The 23522-nt window shown below is 33.3% G+C and overlaps 1 protein-coding gene across 3 annotated transcripts in view; it reads left to right on the forward strand.

Moving 5' to 3' along the window:
• Positions 1–23522, forward strand: part of LOC109106640 (ras/Rap GTPase-activating protein SynGAP-like) — a 108157-nt gene that overhangs the window by 33686 nt on the left and 50949 nt on the right. For all 3 annotated transcript variants that reach the window (XM_042741668.1, XM_042741666.1, XM_042741667.1), the window contains exons 2-3: positions 3590–3726; positions 12860–12965. In XM_042741668.1, the coding sequence (XP_042597602.1) occupies positions 3590–3726; positions 12860–12965 (243 nt within the window). The remainder of the gene's footprint in view (positions 1–3589; positions 3727–12859; positions 12966–23522) is intronic.

A 23522-nucleotide genomic window follows, 5' to 3' on the forward strand; every position in this document is an offset into this window, starting at 1 on the left:
TCATAAAAATGGAAATTTTGTCATTACTTAGTCTCATATGTTGAATCCAATGGATGACCTATGTGTTTTTTTTTGTTTGTTTGTTTTTTGTGGTGCTTTTTAAAACAGATTTTATTTGGGGGCTTTTTTTTATTTTTAAATTTAAAATTTTTCTTTTGGTCACCAAGGCTGTATTTGTCTGATCAAAAATACATTAAAAACTGTATTATTGTGAATTATTATAACAATTTAAAATAACTGTCTTCTGTCTCTAAATATTTTAAAATGTAATTTATTTCTGTAATGCAAAGATGAATTTCTCAGTCCTCAGTGTCACATGATCTTTCAGAAATCATTGTAATATGCTGAAAATAGTGCTGTTTAATATTTTGTGGAAACTTTTTTAAGGCTCTATGATGAAACAACATTTATTTTAAATTGATTTTTTTGTAACATTATACATGTCTTTTAGTGTCACTTTTGGTCAATTTAATGTAAATTACAAATTCAAAAAATAAAATTTAAAACCATAAAAAGCATTTTCATTACTTGAAATAAAATAAATTTTAACTGAAATAAAAGGTTTGTATTTTATTTTAGCTATTTTCCGTGGTACCATTTTTAATTTTTTCAATGCAATTTAACTAAAACTGAAATAATTTTTTAAAAATCTATCTACACTCTAAAAATGTTTTATCTATCTATCTATCTATCTATCTATCTATCTATCTATCTATCTATCTATCTATCTATCTATCTATTTATCTATGCACACATACAAAAAATACAAAAAATGACAAAAACACTACAAGAAAATTACTTAAAATTTACAATTAAAATGAGAAATAAATAAAAAATATATAAAATATTAATACAAATATAATAGTATGATACTCAATAGTACTTCAATATAGCAGACATCTGGCTGTTTGAAGGATTTCATTTGTGCACAAGTTTATTTGAAAACAAGTGGACTTTTTTTTTTCCATTTGCTGAAGATGTTTTTCCACTAGCTCCAACAAATGGAAAGCAGAAAAATGAAAAGTCCAATTGTCTGTGCATAAATTCTAGCAAACATACGGCTGTTTAAGTCCTGTGATCTGTTTTGTAAGTGCCTTTCCCTGTTGTTCTGAAGTGCTTGGAGGAAATCTGACAAATGTGTCTGTGAGTCTGGACAGAAGCGTCCTGTGCCGGTCCAGCATCCCTCTGATGCTGCCACCATCTGTCAAGGCTGTTTCTGATTGGCTGGAGGTTCAGAGTGTAGGAGCTCTGAATATCGACTCTGAGCTGTAGTTTTTAGAGCGAAAAGAGTGGGAGGCATGTCCAGTCGTGAGTTTTATAGAAGAACAGGGATGAAGTAAAAAAGTCAAAGGCCACAGTAATCGCTTTATTGCTCTCGCCTTGGCTGACAGGGCCAGAGCTGAACATGTGACAGCTTTACATCTCGATTTAAAAACATGATGAAACCACAGTGCCATCAATATCAAAGTCTGCACATGAAATATATACGTTTACAGTCTGAGGAGAAAGACTGTCTGTAAGATGCAATTCTGGGTAAAAATGTAGTTCAAATGTATTGTTTATGTTTGAGTAAAGCTGTGTTTGTTGTGAGGCCAAGCACCAAAGTTTCTTGGGTACATATTGTGTTGTTGTTTTAATGTTTTTGGCTGGAGTCCATGACAGCCCATAGAACCATATGGTAAAAAATTTGAAATTTTGGCGCACTGATTTGGGAGGGTGTGAACTTCAATTTGACCAAATGATTTGACCCTGACGTTAATGTTATCCCACATAAAGACCTTTATTGGCTGGTATTGTTTAAAAAAATCAGTGAAGAACAGTTTATACTGGATTTGCCAAATTTTGATTGAAATACAGTACCATACCAGGGTTAATACATTTTTTTTTTTCTTTTTTTTAAGAAATTAGTGTTTATTCAGTAAGGACGTATTAGAATTAATCAAAAGTGACAGTGAAGACATTTATAATATTTCTATTTAAAATAAATGCTGTTCTTTTGAACTTTCTGTTCATCAAAGAATCCTAAAATATATTCTAAAAAAGATATATTTATAAAGAAAAAAATAACAATATATAGTTTTTATACTTCAGAAACTTTTTTGACCTGAAGTCATTCGCTATTTATTAATATACATCTTCAAAAAGTCATCCTACAGCTTTTTTTCTCCCCCTTAATTTGGTACAAAGCTGCTCAAATTATTAAATAGGGCTGCATAATAACAATGGTAATGCATAATGGTTGAAATGATAGTCAAGGTTATTTTGCTCAGAAATTAATCTTAGTTAATAATCATGATTTATAATTTCTATTTATGTTTCATCAGAATTATTTCACTTTCTTGCAAGCATAAATCTAGAAAATGTCAACTCACATGAGAGTCATATTTTTCCTCATCCTGATTTACTGTATTTATGATACATTAACACACTCACATTAAAACTTCTCTCAAATGCAAAACAGTACAATGTTATTTACAATTATTCCAAATTCCATTGTTTTCATATTAAAACAACAAAAAAAAGACTTGTATTCAGATCATCAGTGTTTTTTTTTGTTGTTGTTTTTTTCCAGTGGAGAGAGTGTTTGTGAAACGTTGCCAGGTTGAGAAAATAAAGTAAAACACTTGGCAGAAATATAAAGTTTAAAGGGTTAGTTCACCCAAAACTGAAAAGTCTGTCATTAATTACTCACCCTCATGTCATCTCAAACCATAAGATTTTCATTCATTTTCAGAAAACAAATTAAGATATTTTTGATGAAATCCGCAAGCTTTCTGACCCTCTATAGAGAGCAATGCAACTGAAACGTTTTATGGCCCAGAAAGGTGGTAAGGACATTGTTAAAATAGTCCATATGACACCAGCGGTTCAACAGTAATGTTATGAAGCTACATTAATACTTTTTGTGTGCAAAGAAAAACAATAGACTTTATTCAATGTTTTATTTTCTTCAGGCTAAATCTCCACTGCTATTCACAAGAGTACCACGATGCATTGCGTTGCTGTCTATGCAGGGTCAGAAAACTAGGATTTTATCAAAAAATATCATAATTTGTGTTCCGAAGATTGGAACGATATGAGGGTGAGTAATTAATGACATAATTCAAATTTTTGGGTGAACTATCTCTTTAAGAGAAAAGCTCTGATTGCGGTATTTAGACATCTGGGAACTCAAAGCATGAAAGCTTGACAAATGTTTAAATAGCCAGCCAGCCAGCATCAGAAGTGCAAAATATATTTGAAACTGCAATCCATTTTCCTGAATTATCAATGAATTTCACTGTGAAAATGCCAGACATGAAGTTATGTTGTGATCATAATGTGGCAAAGCTTTTGCTTAATCAAATTAAACTTCCATTTATTCATTATGGAAGACAGTATTCTTCAAAGTGATTTATGATGTATAGATTCTTCAAACTTTGTGAATGAATGTTTGGTACTAGCGCCACATACTGGTCAAATGTTGTAAGTTCAGGTTGAATCTGCTTATAGACTTTGAACTAGCTGGAATAACAGCGTAGTTTTGTCTTGCATTTTAATTATTGACATGCAGTCCCTTACCCTTTCTCTTCTCCTCCCCCTGTCCCAGATGCGAGGTATGCTGCCCCCCCCTCCTACCGACACCAGCCCTCCTTCGCTGCTGCTCCCTCCTTCGAGCAACCCGACTGGAATCCTCGTCTGTGTGTGATCAGTGGAAATCAGCTCTACATGTTGGACCAGGAGGAGGTACTGGCAGCCCAATCACACATAATCAAGCACTTCCTTTCCAACATGTTCCTTTCTACAGTTTGTGTGCTGGGTGGTCATTTTACCGCCAGTTTACATGAGGCTCTTTATTTCAGACTTTCCACAGCTCAAAACATATTTTGTTTCTCTATATTCTTTAGTTGATTTGCATCAGCAGTCTGGGAGTGTTGTAACTAGTAAGTATTTTGTTGGTGTGCATATGAGTCTTGGGCATTATTAGCAGTTTGTGAATTATCTGTAGTCTGATTAGACTGATAGATAATATCAGGTTTTATGTTTTTAATTTCAGACTTTTTATTTTTCTATGGCAGGTTACAAACGTATTGAATGGTATTGATGTTCTGATGTCTGATTTCACCCAAAGCCTTTAAAATAGTATATTTGAGTTTTTTAATGAGAAATACAATTCCTGATATCTAGAGAGCATTATATAAAATTAATTATTATTATAATTGCTATAATTGTTAAATACCTAATATAACAACAATATACAGAACAATGGCAACAATATCTCATCAATAAATATTTTGTAATATATTTTTAGTAATAATAATTTTAATGTTTATTATTAAAATTTATTTTTTTATATATAAACTCATCCACATAAATAAAAAAAAATAAAAAATCAATAAATAGCTAAAAAAAGTAAACATAAGAAACATATAGAAAAATGGCAACAAAAATATATATATATATCTTTGAATTTACATAGACTTTAAAATAATTTATTTTTGTTGTAAATTGCTGATAAATAATTTATTATCATTATTATTATTAGTAGTAGTAATAGTATAATATAATATATAACCAATTAATTAAGTTGACTAATAAATTAACAATTAATTATTAATAAATCAATGTTTTATGTATATGTGTGTGTGTGTGTGTGTTGTGTGTGTGTGTCATATATTTATATATATATATATATATAGAGAGAGAGAGAGAGAGAGAGAGAACTACATATGAATAATTTCAAAGTGTATAGAAAATGAGATGATTACTAGTATAGAATTTCAGATGCAATTTGCTTGTTTTTAGGTTGGGCAGTGAACATGAATTGGTTTAAAACTTTATTTCTACAGTAGCCTATCTTACAGGAGTTATTTATATATTTACATATTTCTATATTTCCCCCTTATCTTACCAGGGGCACAGTGAGCCAGAACTGTTGCTCCCTCGAAAAAATTGGTGCATGACAGCCCTGATCATATCCTGCTGCCCATATTCATCCAAAATAATTTAGCATTCTTTAAGTTCAGTCTGACTGTACCTAGGTGAAGTCAGTCAGTGCAGTGCTGTGTATGTAATGGACACACTGACTGACCTGTACAGCAGGTAGTGCTGCAGAGCACTGAGAGGCTCATTAATCAGACGCACCGTCCCATCTAATTGCACCCGTCTTGTTGCATGTTCCGATAAGGCCACAATTTGAATAGATGTGAATCAGTGGTGACGGGCTAATGGCTGTCACCTCTTTAAAGATGAGCATCATGAAATATTCATGGTTGTCACTCATCTGCTGCAGGGGACAGTTGCAGCCCTGTTTGTGTGTGTGAGGGTCTTCATTCGGGTCCTATAGTGAATGACAAGCGTCTCCTCCGTGCAGACATTGCACTCTGTGAGTCCACAAGGGGACATGCGTTTCTCTGATTGTTTTCAGGAGGTGTTGATGACTGAGGCCACTAAATTCATTCTCAGTCAGTTTATTCTGCCTTCACATAACAACAAAATTGATGTACCATGAATTAATAACTGTACCAGTGTATAATATACAAATCGTTTGTTTTATGTAGTGTAATATTTTTGTATATTTTTTTTATTATTATAGAATTTAATAATCTTTTGATTTAGCTTTTTTATGCTTTCCTTTTATTTTTTGCTACAGTATGTGCTTTTGTCATTTTTAGTAAAAATTTCAGGTTTTTTTTTTTAATCTTTGAGTGTTTCACCTAATATTTACATTTTATTTTTGCTCTATTTCAGTTAACTAAAGTGATTTTTAATAGTTTTAATTTTAGTTAAAGCTGCAGTCCATAACTGGGCTACTCCGCAGTGGTATCTACCCGAACCAGTCTAAATAGTCCGAATATAAACACTTATTATAGGTGTACCGTAGTGATTCAGGACAAGCCAAAAACACGGTTAGGAAAATGGATTCATGGTGTACTCGCTTATTATATAAATTTTGTCAATTTTGAACCAAAAAAAATGATAAAGACTGCAGCTTTAACAACAGGTATCCATTTGTTTCCTATATAAAATGTATAGGACTTTCTTTAAAAATGAAATAAGGAAATAATAAATAATAAAAAAATAACAATAAATAATAAAAGTAATATTATAATAAAATAAATAAAATGATATATTTTTATATTTTAAGTTTTAATTTTAGTTTTCATAATTTTGATGTGATTTTTTTAAAATGTTTCACCTAATATTTAATTTCTATTATATTATAAAATATATACAATGTAGATTAATATTAATATGTATTAATAATAATACATTTAATATGTAAAAGTGTATATATATATATATATATATATATATATATATATATATATATATAAAATTTAGACGTTTTATGTCTATTTCATTATATAATGTGTGGATTTTATTTAAAAAATCACCTTTTATAATATTTAACACCCAATCAATGTACCTCTTTTACAAAAAAAAAAAAAAATAATAATAATCATAATAAAATATTCTGAAATGCATAGAATATTTTGATATTTGTAAAGAAAAATGATTTTTTTCTACCAGCATTTAAAACCTTACAACTTTTACCTGTCTAAAAAACATTTCAAATACATATTTTACATTTTTAATTGTCTAATTTACAACTAATTTGAGTTATCACAGAATTTCTTAAACATAGTAAAACTTAGGCAGATTACTGTAACATGGTTGATTAAAAATGTAGTGACTTGTTGCTGTGTTCAGAAACAGCCTTTAGAGGGAGTGAGAGAGTGAGGAGTGATTTTCTGACATGTGGTTAGATGCTAATTGATGTGGGGGGACAGTGGCCCACGACTGACTTCACACACGCTGTGCACCAGCGCTCAGATGAATGGTCCTCGTGTGGATCTGTGCCACCGTGACACGGCGTTACGCAAGTAGACCCAGAGCAAGGTTTCTCTGGCTGTGAGTGGGTGGCAGCCATTCTTGTAGCTGCCCCAGGAATCAGGCTATGGAATCATGCGCTCACCAAATCGCTCTCTGGTGCTGCTCGCATCGCGCTGTTTAAAGATGTCACAGTAAATAAATTAATTTATATGGACACAGTCAACAGAGATGCTTCGCTCACAGCCGATGCTGTGACAGAACATGACAAGTCTTCAGAAAGAGATGTTAGCATTGTGGGAGTCTGTTTGAAAAGATTATGTAATGGATTGATGGGATGTGTCACGTGAAAATATGAAAGAGCTCATGAAATGGTTTTCTTTGCTGTAGAGCGCAGCAGTGGCTGTCCACTTTTTCAGTTGCATTGGTTCCAGAAGTATTTTTTGGTTAAAGAGTTAAGCAATGAACCAAACCAACCATCTACAAGGAGAATCACATTACAAACATTGAAGCAAAAAGCATTTGAAAATCAGGCAAAAAGACAAGGTTACAAAATTGTGTACTTAACGCTTTTAATGAGAGAAAGAACTCAAATCCCATGAAGCATTGCAAATGATATAATCAAATTGAAAATGATTGAAAATTGAAAAAGGAGAAATATCCAGCTGTTGATTGTGTATATAGAAAAAACATATTTTAAGTTTATTGCAAAATATGCACATACACAAACATTAAATTAGTAGTTTCAGTTCTGTGATTTGTGAAAAATGACTTTTAATTATTTTTATTTTAGTTAACAACAGTTATCTATTTAGTTTGCTATATAAAATAATATAATAAAAATAAAATATTAAAATAAATATCTAATAAATAATACATGTAATATTATAATGAAAATAAATACAATTTATACACATTATATTGTTAGTTTTACTTCAAGTTTTCATATTTTTGTTATGAGGTTTTGTCATTTTATTAGTTGTTTTAAATGTTTCACCTAATATTCATGTTATATTTTCACTTTATTTCAACGAACAAAAAATATTTTGAATAGTTTTAGTTTTAATTATAGTTATAAACAGTTATCTGTTTCATTTGGTATGTAAAATAGATATAGGGCTTTCTTTAAAGAATAATCTATTAATAATAATTAAAATAAAAAATATATATATATTGATTTTGACTAAAGATGGTGTTAACTAAAGATGTTAATTATGTTTATAGAAACAACATTTTATGCTTTATACACATATATACAAACATTTTATCAGTGGTATAAATTATCTGATTTAATTATGGGAAATGTAGTTTTTCATTAGGAATTCTTCTGCTAAAAACAATTTAAAACTAATAAGGTAAAATAATTGTGGACTGATGGCTTCAACAGAAACATATACCATTGATAAACAACCTCGTAGCTCACAGAAACTCTGTCTTAAAAGGGTCATAAATTATCATTAAAAATCAATTATGGAGGACATGAATGGGATTTTTACATCCGGAATTGATATGCAAGGTTAATTCCTTCTCTAAAATAGGTTTTAGTTGCTGTTGCTAGCCACAGGTAGGAAAGGACAGACCATACATTTTTAAGTTTTAAAAGTTTGCTTTTTTTCAACTTTTAGGAGAGCACTTTTATCTTCAAATCTAAAATTAAAAGTGAACACAAATTTTAACCTCTTTAGACTGGAAAGAACACTAACACCAATAAGGCACTAACAACGTTCTAAAAATATCTTCTTTTTTGTAACTAATCACTATGCAAAAAAAATAACGTAGTTTGGATTTTGGGACTTCTTCACACTTTTATGTCACAAAAAGTAAAGTAGAGCTGCAACAGGACAGGATTTGTTAGCAGATTGGACAGTTTTCGGTGCTATTATGTTGTAGGTGGAGAATTAATTTCCATATATTTGTGGTGAAAAAGCAGCAGATCCATCTATCCGTATCTTTCAACTGCCACATTTGACTATATTTTCTATCCATAATTCAGTGATTGCGCTGAAAAAATGTAACAGGAGATAATATATCTCAGGTATGGTGTTCTCGGGATCAGGATATAACCTGTAGCTGGTGTCTTCAGTGAAAATCATCCCATGTCATTTATTACCAGAGCAGCTGGAACCTGACAGTGATGTGATGTTGATAGAAGCAGACAGATCTCATCCTTCTTCTCTTTAGCTTTTCTGTTTTGCAGTGCTGTCATGGCGTTCGTGGGGCAGATCTGGGATGGAGCAGGATGCCAGTGGAGTCAGTTGAGGTTCGGGTCGGTCGGGCTGCCGGCGGGGTGCTGTCAGGTTGGGCTGTGATCTATTAGTGCACCATTAGGACAGAACGGACCACACACCTGCTGCTCTCCACCCCGTTTCCTCTCTCACCTGCCCCATCACACAGCTGGGCCGGTTTCGGCTGCGCTGACATATGGCAAACCCCCCTACAGCACAGCATGAGTGCGTTTGCCAAGCCTGAGCCCTGCCCAGAATTATAGGGATACACACAGAAAATGTTCTTGGGATCAAAACAGCTAGACACTAAATTCTAAATGCTGAAATCCTGAGACCGGTCTCAAAGTTGAACATTTTAAAGGTGAAACCAATACATAACCACTGTAGGACGCCCCCTATTTGCTATTGGTTAGACAGAGATAGTTCCGCCCCAAATGCTTCCTGTTTTGAATGCTGTGTACCTTTGATAGAGTGCACCAGTCGGGTTCCGGGAGAAAAAAATCTATAGAAGCCCATTTTCACTATGGACAATAAATAAATAAATAAGGTAATTCTCACTAATTCTGTGGTTATTTTGAGTTTATATGTCACAATTCTTTTAGACTTTTTTTCTGAGAATAATAATAATAATAATAATAATAATAAAAAGAAATGTAAATTTTAAATTTAAATAAAAAAAATACAAAAAAAAAAAAGTCACAATTGCCTTTTTTTATTATGTGGTCAAAACAAAACAAAACAAAAACAGAATTGTGAAATGTAAATTTTAAATTTAAGATGTACGAATATGAGATGTGAACTGACTGTACAAAAATATATCTTGCAATTATTTTTTTCTCAGAATGGAGAGAAAAATATTTTATTTAATGGCCGAAACAGATTTAAAAAAAATCTAATTTATTTTTTTTTCATAAGGATTTTTTAATCTATAAATTCTTTGAACATCTTAAAAAAAACTTTGGAGAAATTTTGAAAAAAAAATATGTATATATATATATATATATATATATATATATATATATATATATATATATATATCAATAATTGTTTCTATTTAATATATAAGATATAATTTATATCTTTCAGTTGTTTTAATATAGTTGTTTTAAAGGTGCTGTATGTAGGATTGAGTGGTTGATCTAGGTATTGCAGCCCAAATTCAAAACATTGGAGAAGGTTATTTTCACCTGGCCCCTCCTCCTCAGATGCAGGTTTGCCAGATTGATGACACAAACAGGAACGAGCACACTTGACGATAAATGAAATAAAATACACTGTGTTTTCCGCCAACTGCCAACCCGGGGTGCCGAAATACAATTGGGTAAACTGGCAGTGAGCGGGTTTCACGACCCAAAACAAAGATCGACATTCTGGGCCGGAACGCACATTTTCAAAGGAGAATAACTGACTGTAGCATTGTTTTTCCGATGAACACGTATGTTAACTTAGCATGTTTCTTAAATATCTGCAAACATATTATGGTATTTTTATGCTTTTGTAGAGTCAGAATCTTACATATAGCACCTTTCATGTTTTAATATATTTGTTATCAATTGGTTTATATTTATCTGTTGTTTTCATTTTGGTTATGTCATTTGTAGTGCTTCATGGGACTGTAGTTCTTGCCCTTGAAGTACACAGTCTTGAACAGTACCTTTGTCTTTTTGCCTGATTTTCAAATAATTCTTTGCTTCAAATCAATATTTGTAGTTTTGTGATTTTCCTCCTAGCAGCTTGTTTTTTTTCATCACATCAATAATTTAATAAAAAATTCTTTTATTATCCATATCCAAAAAATAAAAATGGATGTAAAAAATACTTCCAGAACTAAGGCAGTGGAAAAGTTGAACACTTTTGAGATCTATATCTAGTGCTGAGGCTTCTCTCCTCTGAGAAGCTGATTGTCGACCCGTAGCGGGTCCATCTCCACATGGCCTCTAACTCTCTGTGTTTTGTTCAGTGACTCTTCTGTGATGTTCCAGATAACATTGAACCAGGTAATTGCTGCCCAGCTGAACTCATTCCACAGGCAGCCACTCACCTGTGTCCCACAGTTCCTGATGCATACTGTAGATGTGTCTAATGGCTTCAGTTTCATGAAGTTAGCATGATGGAGTCAGGCCATGTTCTCTGGCTGCCTTACTATATCCAAGAGTATATTAGATCATTTCCAATGAGCAGATGTGACCTTACATGCTGTGGCAGTGAATTATGAGTTAGAGGAAAACAAAAGCACAAATAAGATATTTGTAATATTCTAGACAGCTTAGCATTTAGGGAGAATTAATGGAGAATTTTGCATAAAGGTGAATGTAATTTCTGTGCGACCAGCAGTACCAAATCTGATAAAGTGTGTGTGTGTGTGTGTGTGTGTGTGTGTGTGTACTATACTTGTGTTACATGAAAGTTTTTAATTAGATCGCCAATTTAAAAATTATTTTTGCGTTCCCTTTCATTATGCATATGCATTTAAATGCTGTAATCCATCTCTCTATATTTAATTCCTATTTTGGAGGAGCAAAATAGTGTTTTTGTAATGTATTTGCTGCGCTCTCCAGTGTAAAGAAGTTTAACCTGCTTTTCTTTACCTTCACGTTCCAAACCTAAAACTGTGAAAAAGATCCATTATCTGAACTATGGCAACTGCATTTGTTTTTTTTTCTCCTATGCAATTTAGGAGAAACATCTTAGACAACGTGCATACTTTATAGTGACAGTTAATTTGTGTTAAACATGCTTCTTCTGGTTTTGTGATTATGGTGGCATTTGTCTTTAGCAGGCAAATACTCTGCTATTACTGTAAGCCTAATCATTTACAGTCAGTCAAAACTAGTCTTAAAACAACTGTCTTACATTCTATGCAAACCGACACATTGTTAATGGTTTGCACCAAGTTTATCCTTAAAATATATATCTGCATAGCAGATAATTGTTCATATACTGTAAAAGGGCATGTGTGTTAGTAAACAGCGATCTTGCATGCTTTCTAGTAAGTCATGAAGGATTCATTGGATGTTATGCATTTTTTATGCACCGATCCTTCCAGTAATTTCATTGCAGTTTGCCGGAGATCTATTTTAAAGACATTGAAAGATAATATTTAGCTGGCTTTGCTCTAACAGAAAGCATAACGTAGACATCTATCATTTTTGCATCTTGAGGTAGAGCGCACTATATTGTCTTAAAGTCAGCTGCATGAATCAGATGCTGTATTCTAATAAATCTGCTTTCTTCTCTGCATCTGAAAAGCTGAGCTGTGCATAAAAACGGAAAGAGTGTCCCATAATGCAGCCAGGTCATGTGACTTCAGCCAAGTGACAAGGCCACCCCTGAAACATTTTAGCTGCTTCCCATAGGGCTCAGTGACTCATCCTCTCTTGCCCCGCTCCTTTATCACCCCAGACTGTAAGTAATCGCTTCCTTCGCAGCCCTGCTCCCGATATCCCGATTGTATCTCCCTCTGGATAGTGCTGGTGAACACCGGATAGACACCCGTGCCGCTAAACAAGCCCTGTGCAATTTGAAGGCAAACCTGCGCTGAGATGTTTTCCTCCATCTGCTTTCTGCGTTAAGAAGAATTCCCGTGGCATGCAGCCCCATACCGAGGCTTAAATAAACACATTACATACACAAGTTTACAATTATTTTCTCCCTTCACCCCAAGCACACACACCATTGTTTTATTATTTCAAGGAGTCTCGTCTCAACGGGGCTTGTTGTTTTAATAGCGGAGGTTTCCGACCGGTTTTGCGTAGAGCCCTGCAGCTTGCCGTACTGACCCCACGCTCTTTGCGCTGACCTTTATCTCTGCTCTCCCGCAGGTTCACCCTTTGTTGATGCGCGAGCAGCGCTCGGAGTTGCACAGAAACAAGCTGCTGCGACGGACGGTCAGCGTGCCTGTGGAGGGGAGGCACCATCCTGAAATGGGTGAGTCACACACGTGCCGCCCTGCTGCTTAAATGCCATCACTGCGTGAATCCCCTCCTGAGGGTTAAAATTCTATAAGAATTACTGTATAATAGACTACTTAAAGGGTTAGTTCACCCAAAAATGAAAATTCTGTTATTAATTACTCACCCTCATGTCGTTCCAAACCCATAAGACCTTTGTTCATCTTTGGAACACTTTTGATGAAATCTGAGAGCTTTCTGACCCTCCATAGACAGAAACGCAACCACCATGTTCCAGAAAGGTAGTAAGCACATTGTTAAAATAGTCAATGTGACATCAGTATGATATCAGTATCAGTAGGGTTTCCATACAAAGTTGTGAATTTAACTTATGTGCAAAAATTTGAATATTGCATAAAGCATTTGCAAATAAGCACTGTTTCCATCCAACGAGTCAAAGAGAACAAAATCGTCAATGGCAATATATATCACTAAGAGAAGTAGTAGAAGCCACTGAATATAATAATTTTCATATATAATAAATAACTTGCGTCTCAGAGCGAGCAGATGAAACACAGTAAATGCCATCATTGCTTTCAGAGGTGGATGCCAGCTGTTTGGTGATGCAGTCGTGTAAGACAATTATACAGAAATACTTTGATGACAGACTTTGCTCAGGGATTACAGAATGACCATAACATTTCAAATGCTATGGAACGAGATCGGTCTGCTGGTTAGACAGGATTTGCCGTCCCACAGCACAAAGTCACATGACTTTTTTTGATGCGCAGGGAGGAATTTATTCGGCAAATGCGTTTCCATCTCCCATTATTCACATTAACCACCTCAAGCGAGCAAAAAAAAACTTTTTTGCGAATTAAGGTTTGTTTATTCGAAATTCCATTACTCGTGCGATACTTCAAAATGTGCATAAAAGAAGGGTGATGGAAACATAGCTAGTGTCATTAGAATGAAGTTGTTATTTTTGTTTGCTTTGTGCACAAAAAGTATTCTAGTATAGCCTCATAAAATTACAGTTAAACCACTGATGTTACATGACTGCTTTAACAATGTCTTTACTACTTAATTTTCCGGGCCTTGAACGTGGTTCTGTTGCTGTCTATGGAGGGTCAGAAAGCTCTTGGATTTCGTCAAAAACATCTTAATTAATTTATGTTCCGAAGATGAAGGTCTTACGGGTTTGGAACGACATGAGGGTAATTAATGACAGAATAATTTTTGCGTGCACTATCCCTTTAAGGCAAGACACCCCAGGTGAATAGGTTATGTATAATAATTGTACAATCAAATTTGTGTGTATGTGGTTCATATCATGTATGTATGTGGCTTTTTGATGTTTACAAAAGGTGATGTACATCCAAGCCAATATAAGGCTTACAAAGCAGCTTTAGTTTGCTTCCCACTGTTTGGGACGTCCTGCTTCCACTCGGTCTGATGTGTTGACATCTTTAACAAAGCACCTACACCCTTACAAATAAAAGTTTTATATCATCACTCCAAAAAAGCTTTATTATAAAGAGTGTAGCATATACTGTATCTGCACCTGGTGAATGTCTCATCCATGTGAGGTGTTGAACGAGGTGGCCCTCTGCTGATCATTCCAGACTTCTTCTGCAGTTTCCGTGACAACGATTTGGGATTCACACGGTTTCCAAGAAGCTGCCCACAGCTATATGTTCTGATGAATGTGAGCTATGCTCTGAGCGACACGAGGGCTCTAAAACACCATGTGCTTTCCAGAACAACAGGCCTTGAGGAAGATGAAATATTGAATGGAATTGATCTCATGAGAATGACATTAATTAGCTGACAAGGTGTGCTATTTGGGAGGCAATGTTCAGTGAAGTATACGTTCATTCTTTATAGCAGAATGACACAGTGACCTATTTTAAAGTGTCTTTTCCTCAGTGTGCTTCCTGCTTAGTTTGCACTGTATATACTTTCAGGATAAGACTACTTAGCTCTGTTCCAAACCCCTCGCTGTCTGCTGTCTAAACACTGCAAACATCATTTTTTAATTATTTAGTCATATTTTTCTAGTTAAGATATCTAGAAATCCTTGAGACAAGATGAAAAATTTCACATTTTAGTGACACAATGGGGGCAAAAAAAAGATAAACTTCTTTGTCCAATACCAGTTAAAGGTTTTATAATAACTGACAATTTAAAATAACTGCTTAGAATTATTTCTAAAGGGTCAGGTAACACTTAAGACTTAAGTGTCTTAAGTGACAGCTGAAAATTCAGCTTTGCCATCAATTATATTTCTTAAAAATTATGAAATTTACAGAAATTACAAAAATAAAAGTAAAAACAAACTAAGTACAATTATCTTGTTTCAAGGACAAGTAGGTTTATTTTTACAGATTAAGACTTTTTGTAGTGTATCAGAAGTGTATGAAAGCCTGTCCCAGGAACCAAAGTTCTCAGCTGTAATTCACCGCGAGAGAAATGCGTTAATCAGTATTAGCATCAGCTGTATTATTATACTGCATCACATGTGTGATTACATTAATTACGCATCATTGCACAACCATATCATGCCTTTTTGCATTGATTAGGCTGCTGTTTGTGTTAAGGATGCAGACTTGAGTGTGTAAACAGTCATGTCAGTGTGTAAATAGTTCTCAGAGTATGGTTGTAATTATATTTCTTTATTGTTCCTTTAGACCATTAATACAGATACTGTATCATTGCCAAAGAATAACTGGAGCAGATGACAACCCAATAAATGCATCTTTGTGAAGAATCCCTTCTCCAATCCCTGATTGTCTTACCGGAATCCTGTCCATATTTGGCCGCCTCAACCAGCGTAATATAAAGTGGTAGCGTGACTCCCCTAAAAGAAGTCAGAAGAGCAATGACTTGATCGTTTAATAAGCTATTAGGTACAAAAGCTAATAATAAAATACATAGCATATACAAACAGTAAAACATTCTATAATATTATAGTATTTCTACTACTATTGTTATATACATAAAATAGTATCATAAATAATTATTGTATTTAAACTATTTTATTTATATTATGTAAATCTACATTTACCTTGACTTTACTTTTTTGCCCTAAAATGCTATCTAGTGCACTAGGTTTAGGAAAAGATCTCTAATTTTAGACCAGGTCTGTTTGTTTACTCTCCAGAGAGTTAAACTTTATACCTATCCACCATATTCTTCCCGTTTGTAAATTCAGTGAAACCAGCACAGAGAAAAATAATCAAACACATGGTTTACTTATAATTGTTCCTGCACATTAAAGTGATATACAAAGTGTTTTAACATCAAAAATTAACACAAGAATAATTTGGCTTTAAGCAGCTCATATGGTCAGAAGCTATTGGCTAAAAAGCTCTCAAAAAAATGATTGTAAAGAAAATCCAGAAAGCATCTGTGTGTGTGGTTGGAGTTATATTTGTGGAATTAACATATGCACACCGATGTAGTTTATTTGTTTTTTTGTGTTGCCTTGGGCGTCAGAATTAATTGAAGACTAAGTAATAAACAAGCACTTAAAGCTTTGGTTTAATTTTGGTTGTTAATTTCAATTTACGTTTTGTGCGCATATCACCCCTGCAGTGCTGGTTCTTTGTGTGGCGAAATCTGAGAAGGTTTGTCAAAATCCATGGTATAAAATTACCTTCAAGGTAGTTTTTAAAAAAATTGTTTTTTAAAAATTTAAATTTGCTGAAAATGTACTCCTCCTCAGGCCATTCAAGATTTAGATGAGTTTGTTTATTACTAAAGATTTTTGGTCCACTTTAGTGAATGGGTGCCGTCAAAATGAGAATCCAAACCAACATCACAATAATCCACAAGTAATCCTGCTAATATCTAAAATATGAGTCATCTTTCCATAATATTGCTTTCTCCAGTGAAAAAGTCAACTCATCTGAATCAGGAGAGAAATATGCACCGATCAATCACTGTTTACAAGTAAAAGAAGGATGGACTTTTTCCCCTGAAGCATTTATAATTGAGGGGATAACAGGTGATGGACTTTTGTCATTAGAGGAAACCCTGTTATGAATTATGGTCTGGTATATTTTGTCCAGAAGCGATGGTTTAATGTTAAAACATCTTAATGTTAGTTCTGTTTCTTACAAACACACAGTTTTCCCCTTCACGAGACATTAATTGATAGACTGGAGTTGTGTGGATTACTTAAGATGTTTTTATCAGCTGTTTGGACTCTCATTCTGACGGCACCCATTCACTGCAGAGGATCTATTGGTGAAACTCATCTACATCTTGGATGGCCTGGAGGTGAGTATAATTTCAGCATTTTTGGGTGAACTATTCCTTTAATATAATCTGCTATGGTCCAATGTGAGATTTTGTGTGTTGTATGTGAAAGTGCTCTAACCACAGAATACATCTAAAATAGAATCTTTTTGATAATTAAAAGAATAAATCCCCCAAAAATGATTCACTCACCTTCATGTATTATATTTCTTTCTTCTGTAAAACAGGAGACATTCACGCTTGTGTGTAATTCAAGATGTCAAAACTTTTATGGGCTACTTGTGTGATGCTTTTATTGCATTTTCTTTGGCGGTATATATCCCCATTCACTTTAATTGTGTCGTAGAAGCAGCTTGGACATTTTGAAGGTCTTTTTTCGATGGCCAAGAAGAATATAATACAGCTTTGGTACCATTTGAGGATGAGTAAATGATGACAAAATATTGATTTTTGGCCTTAAATAATAATGTTCATAGTAATAGTTCAATTAAATTTCATAGCATATACTGTAAGAAATTACATCTTGACAAAAACCCAACTTGACAATACCCAGCACTGGCTATTATTATGAAAATAGTTCCAGGCTAAATAAATTACTCTGATGTGGCAAGATATATAGTCACATGAGAAAATGAGTCACATTAATGAATAAAATTCCCTTTATTTGGGATGGCAGAGCATATTGCTCTCAGCTAACTAACAGCGTGTGACTGGGCAAAGATTTTGAAACGAGGCATTAGTTAGTGTATTATGCAGATGTCTTCATCAGCGTGCACTAAAGGAATACACTTTTAAAGGGATCGTTTACCCACAAATGACAGTTGTGTCATTATTTACTCATTCTGATGTTGTTTCATGAACCTTTATGCTGTAATTCTAAAGAACCTACACAGATTTTTATTTTAATTTTTATACAACAACACTGATATAAAGCTCTGAAAGGACGAAATACACCTTACCTTACAAGTAGTCCATGCAGCTTATACACTATATTGAGTGTTATGAAAGTCATATGATAGTTCAAAGACTGAAATATTTAAGTTGAATTCTACTCCACCAAAGCTGTAAAATTTAAAGTGATTGCATTCAGATTAAAACACAAGATGCAGTTTTTTTTAACAGCAGGTTTGATGTCATTGACATAACTAAGCATAATGTGCCAAAAAAAAAAAAAAAGTAAGAAATTGATACTTTTATTTAGCATGGATGCATTAAATTCATTAAGAGTGACAATTTGTAATGTTACAAAATGTTTCAAATAAATGCTTTTCTTTTGAAATTTCTATTCATCAAGGAATCCTGAAAAAAATAAATAACATTTCCACAATATTAATCAGCACATCAACACTGATAATAATAAGAAATGTGACCCTGGACCACAAAAATTAAAATATTGAGAAAATCGTCTTTGAAGTTGTCCAAATGAATTCTTAGCGATGCATATTACTAACCAAAAATTAATAAGTTTTGATATATTTATGGTAGGAAATTTACAAAATATCTTCATGGAACATGATCTTTACTTAATATCCTAATGATTTCTGGCATAAAAGAAAAATAATTTTTCCCCATACAATGTTTTTTTTGGCTATTGCTAAAAATATACCCCAGCAACTTAAGACTGGTTTTGTGCTCCAGGGTCACAAATGTTTCTTGAGCAGCAAATCAGCAAATTAGAATGATTTATGAAGACTGGAGTAATGATGCTGAAAATTCAGCTTTGCATCACAGGAATAAATTACATTTAAAAAAATATTCAAATACAAAATAGTCATTTGAAATGGTAATAATATTCCACAATATTACTGTTTTTACTGTATTTTTGATCAACTAAATGCAGCCTTGCTGAGCAGAAGAAACTTCTTTCAAAAGAATTTTAAAATATCTTACTCACTAAAACTTTTGAGTGGTAAGTTCATTTTTTTTGTTGTTGTTGTTGTTGTTGTTGTTGAACTAAATGGCATTTTTGTCTTCATTACACTCCAAGTATGAAGGTGTAATATTAAATGGTTTTCATAACATCATAACAAGAACATTCAGTGCTTGTTTTCGAATCAGATGGCCTCAGTTTCTTTATGCTGAGCTCACAACTATTATCTTACTGCTGATGTGAGTTTTATGTGCTCAGAGTTCTGGATTTAGTTAAAAACTAGTGCTACAGTACATAGTTCAATATCTGGTCAGAAATTCTACGCTTACATTTGTACAGATTCTCCCGCTGATTGGCTTTCTGTCTCTCTTCCTGTTTCTGGCAAGACTTCATTTCATTTTCCAATATTTCATTTAATGGAAACATTTCTTTGTACCTGCAGGATGCCACAGGCGAGACAAAAATTTAGTCAGGCCTGTTCTCTTTTCTTCACCCTTTCTTCCCCTGTTCCTCACACACATGTAACAACATGAATCAATGATTCAGAACATAGGCAGCTTTTCCTCTGACAGAATGAACATCATGCAGTGTCTTGAGGACAGAGTGGCATGAGGAATTTCTGTGCCGTTGTTAGGCTGTAATGCTTAATAAATGACATGCTCGCCCATATCCCCTGTGGCAGAGGGTCCACCTCCTCATGTGCCTTCATGCCACAACGGAATTATTGTATTCATTAGATGAGCGCACATAAACGCCACCACAATGTCATGTGGGATTTTCTGTCTGCTGAGTTCAATTCGAGGAAGCAAACTGGTATGGGTTATAGTATGTTTTAAATAGTTTGTGTGGATTTTGTGTACATCTGATGAAGAATGTAATATTACTTTATTATGAACTTTTTTTAGATTCCTACTTGTGTAAAAATACAAAAATATTTACCATTGCACATTCTTTAATTAAAAGTAAAAGTACTGAATTAAAACTATAGTTTACCCCATAAAAAAATAAAAAATAAAAAATAATTCCAAAGAGAGTGCTAATATTAAAATATTTGCATTGCAAAAATGATTAAATATTTATATAAATATATTTTATTGGAAAAATGTTTAATTTTTATTTTCAATTTAAATGTATTTGTATTATCTGATATATTAAATTACATTTACCCATAATGTATTTTCATATTGAAAACGTTGTTGCTTCTTGAAGCAGTATTATTTTAGTATAACAAAAAAAAACATATATATAAAATTTATATTTTTTAAAATCTCCTATATTAATAATAAAAAATTTATAAAAATTTTATTTATTTTTTTTTACAAAAAAAAGAAATGTTTAGTAGTTTTTTTGTTTTTATTTCATTTATGTTGAAGTAAAATTTAGTTATCTAATTCATTTTTATTTCATTTATTTGAAGTAAAATATGTTTTTATATTTTCAGTTTCATATTTATTGCTTTTTAAGTAACAATTTTTTTTTTACAGTTTTAATTTTACTTTATAATAATCCTGCCTTGAAGTACATTTTGTAATATATTTTGGCATTTTAATTAAATATATTTTCAATTTGAAAAAAAAAAAAAAAAAAAAAAAAAAGATGTATATATATATATCATTTTTTTTTCTTAAGCTGCACAGTTTAGAATGTATTTTACAAATGTTTACGAATGTAAAAAATATTTTCTAGGGCAGTTTGATTTCTTTATCCTTGTGCTCACATTACAGGGGCAAAACAATCACTTACTGTGATTATACACACACTCCTCATTATATTTTAAAGAGGTTTATTTTGATTTTTTACAGTGTGAAGGAAAAATTTGTAGCTTGCTTGCTTAAAATGTAGATCAGAGGCTCCTGGCAGCCGGTTGCTTTGACAGTGGGCTGAACAAACACACAACTGGTAAACTGTAATCCCACACGGCTAGCGTTCTCACCTACCAATGTCCGCCTTCAGCAAATCAGTTAGGGCAAACGTCTCAAAGCAACATTAATATTCATGACCCAAGCTGCGTCTGGCACAGCCGCAGACAGAAAGTAAACTTCCTGAGGAGAGAATATGTGAAGAACAGAAGAGAATGAAAGTCATTTTAGACAAAAAGAAAAAAACACATTTTTATATTCACAGTTGCACAAGTGTTTCAGGCTGAAATATTAAACTTTTATAAGAAAAATGAGTGACTGAGACTTTTACTACTGGCACTGTTTGGCGTATTTTTTCATTCAGAGTTATTAATGTCTTCACTTTGATTTAACAAGGAATGGCATTTTTTTTTTTTGTGGAATGTAGTGGAGTCAAAAGTAAAAGTAAAATATTCAAAAAATTAAACTGTTCCGATAAAGTGCAGATAATTGTATTTTAGTGCAGTAACAGAGCAAAAATACATAATTACTGCATTTATAGAGAGATAATGGAAAGCCACCTTTATAATTTATACAATTTTTGCATATTATTGATAGATAGATAGATAGATAGATAGATAGATAGATAGATAGATAGATAGATAGATAGATAGATAGATAGATAGATAGATAGATAGATAGTGCTCTGCCACAGAGAGGACGCCACACTCTCTTTCTGTTTGCACTCTCCCCCTCGGACATTGCAGACCTTCTTTGAATTGTATTTTTTTAACAATAGAAACCTTTCCGTGTGTCTGGCTCCTCTTCCAGATGCATCTTCTACTCTAAACTGTGAGTCAACTTTTGAATGATTACAGATGCACCATATATTGATTATACAAAACTGACATCTGCGGCTCCCCCCAAAGGCAGGGGTCACACAAGGCCACGCAATTCATTTTCAGTGCTGTTGTTTTTGCGGTTCTGCTCCAGTGCCATTGCCTCATATGTTCTGTCATATGAAATATGCAACAGGCATATCATGGTGCCAGTGCGTCCGGAGGCCAATGCACTGGTATCTAGAGATCTACCACAAAAAATAATAACGCTGACTGGTATTGATTTATATGAATGATCACACTGATTTTGTTGCATAGGATGCTGTAGATGCATTGTAAGATTATGAGAAAGTGATCACACACAGATGCATCATCCTTTGAATGCATCTTCCAAAAAATATTTATGTTTGATTATCAAGTTGCACATTCAAGTCTAAATTCCTGTATATACGAAATCCACAATGAATGTGTTTGTGGCTAAAGGCTGATGCTGTACTTTTAGAAGACACGCTGGTCTCGTAGGTTCACTATTTGTCATGAGCAAGAAGTGCTGAATCATCTCGATGACTTATCTGATGGCTCATGTTGTCTCCCGGTGTAGCTTTGCTGTTTTATGACATTCATACTGAGGAACTTACTGAGTTCTTCTGTTTTATTTGATAGTTACCAGTGATCAGTTAAAGGTCTTAAAAGAGCTTAAGGGCAGCAGTTAAAATAACCACTCGGTGCTCTGTGAAGACTTATGATGTCATGAATTATTTGATGCGGTGAGGTGATTTTGTAACTTTAACTTGCAAAATTTGCTACCAAGATTGCCAACGGGAGAGATATTTTTGTTAAATTTAAGAGAGTTTCTTTATTGTTCCTCCTGAACATTTCTTTGTGAATTTAATAAATCTCACTTTTCTTATACACCAAACACTGAGTTAAAAAGCTCTAAAACAGCATACTATCACACTGTATAAGTATACAGTATGCAAATATGGAATACTGTTAAACCATGAAGTAAAATAAACTTTAACTGAAAAAAAAAAACGTATTTCAACTAGTTAAGGCAACATTTCCCTTATTACTTTGGTCATGAATCCTGTACAATACCTGTTTATGGTTAAAGGACAAATGTAAAAATGTGCGAAAGTGGGCTGTGTTGCAGTTTTTTTGTAGTACTAAATCCCAAGGGCGTTAAATTTAGTAGGGACGCTAGGGACATGTCCCTACCAAGATCCACCGACTACTAAATTGTCTCTAGCAATAGTTTTTTATCAAACAATTAAATATAGGCCTGTGTAGCCTATATGTAAGTATTGTTGTTGTAATTTCAGCCACATCTGAAATAGGTCATACCATTAATATTACCTGAGAAGTTACACTAGTACACTAGAAGTACACTAGAAAAAAGTAGCCTATGTCCTTGAAACAGAGCTTTTCTAAACTCCGAATCGGTTTAACCATTGCATCACAAAATAATTCAATGTTTTAAAGCACTCCAATCGGATTGTGTATCGTGAATCATTTCATTCAGAATAAGATTTCAAAGCACAATTTTTTATTAAACAGTGCAAAACATCAAGCCTTTAAGGCACAGTACAGTTATAAAAACAAAACAAAGAAAAAACACTGAATGTGTACATACATACAAATCCCCTGAGAAATTTAACCTTGGTTTTATTATAGTAAAAGTGTAGTACAATGTTTTTTTGTTTTTGTTTTTTTGTATAACCACAGTTTTACTACAAATAACTTGGTTAACTTAAAGTTAGTGTAGCAAAACAATGGTTAATTTG

The sequence above is a fragment of the Cyprinus carpio genome, chromosome B16 (assembly GCF_018340385.1).
Source record: "Cyprinus carpio isolate SPL01 chromosome B16, ASM1834038v1, whole genome shotgun sequence".
Taxonomy (NCBI): domain Eukaryota; kingdom Metazoa; phylum Chordata; class Actinopteri; order Cypriniformes; family Cyprinidae; genus Cyprinus; species Cyprinus carpio.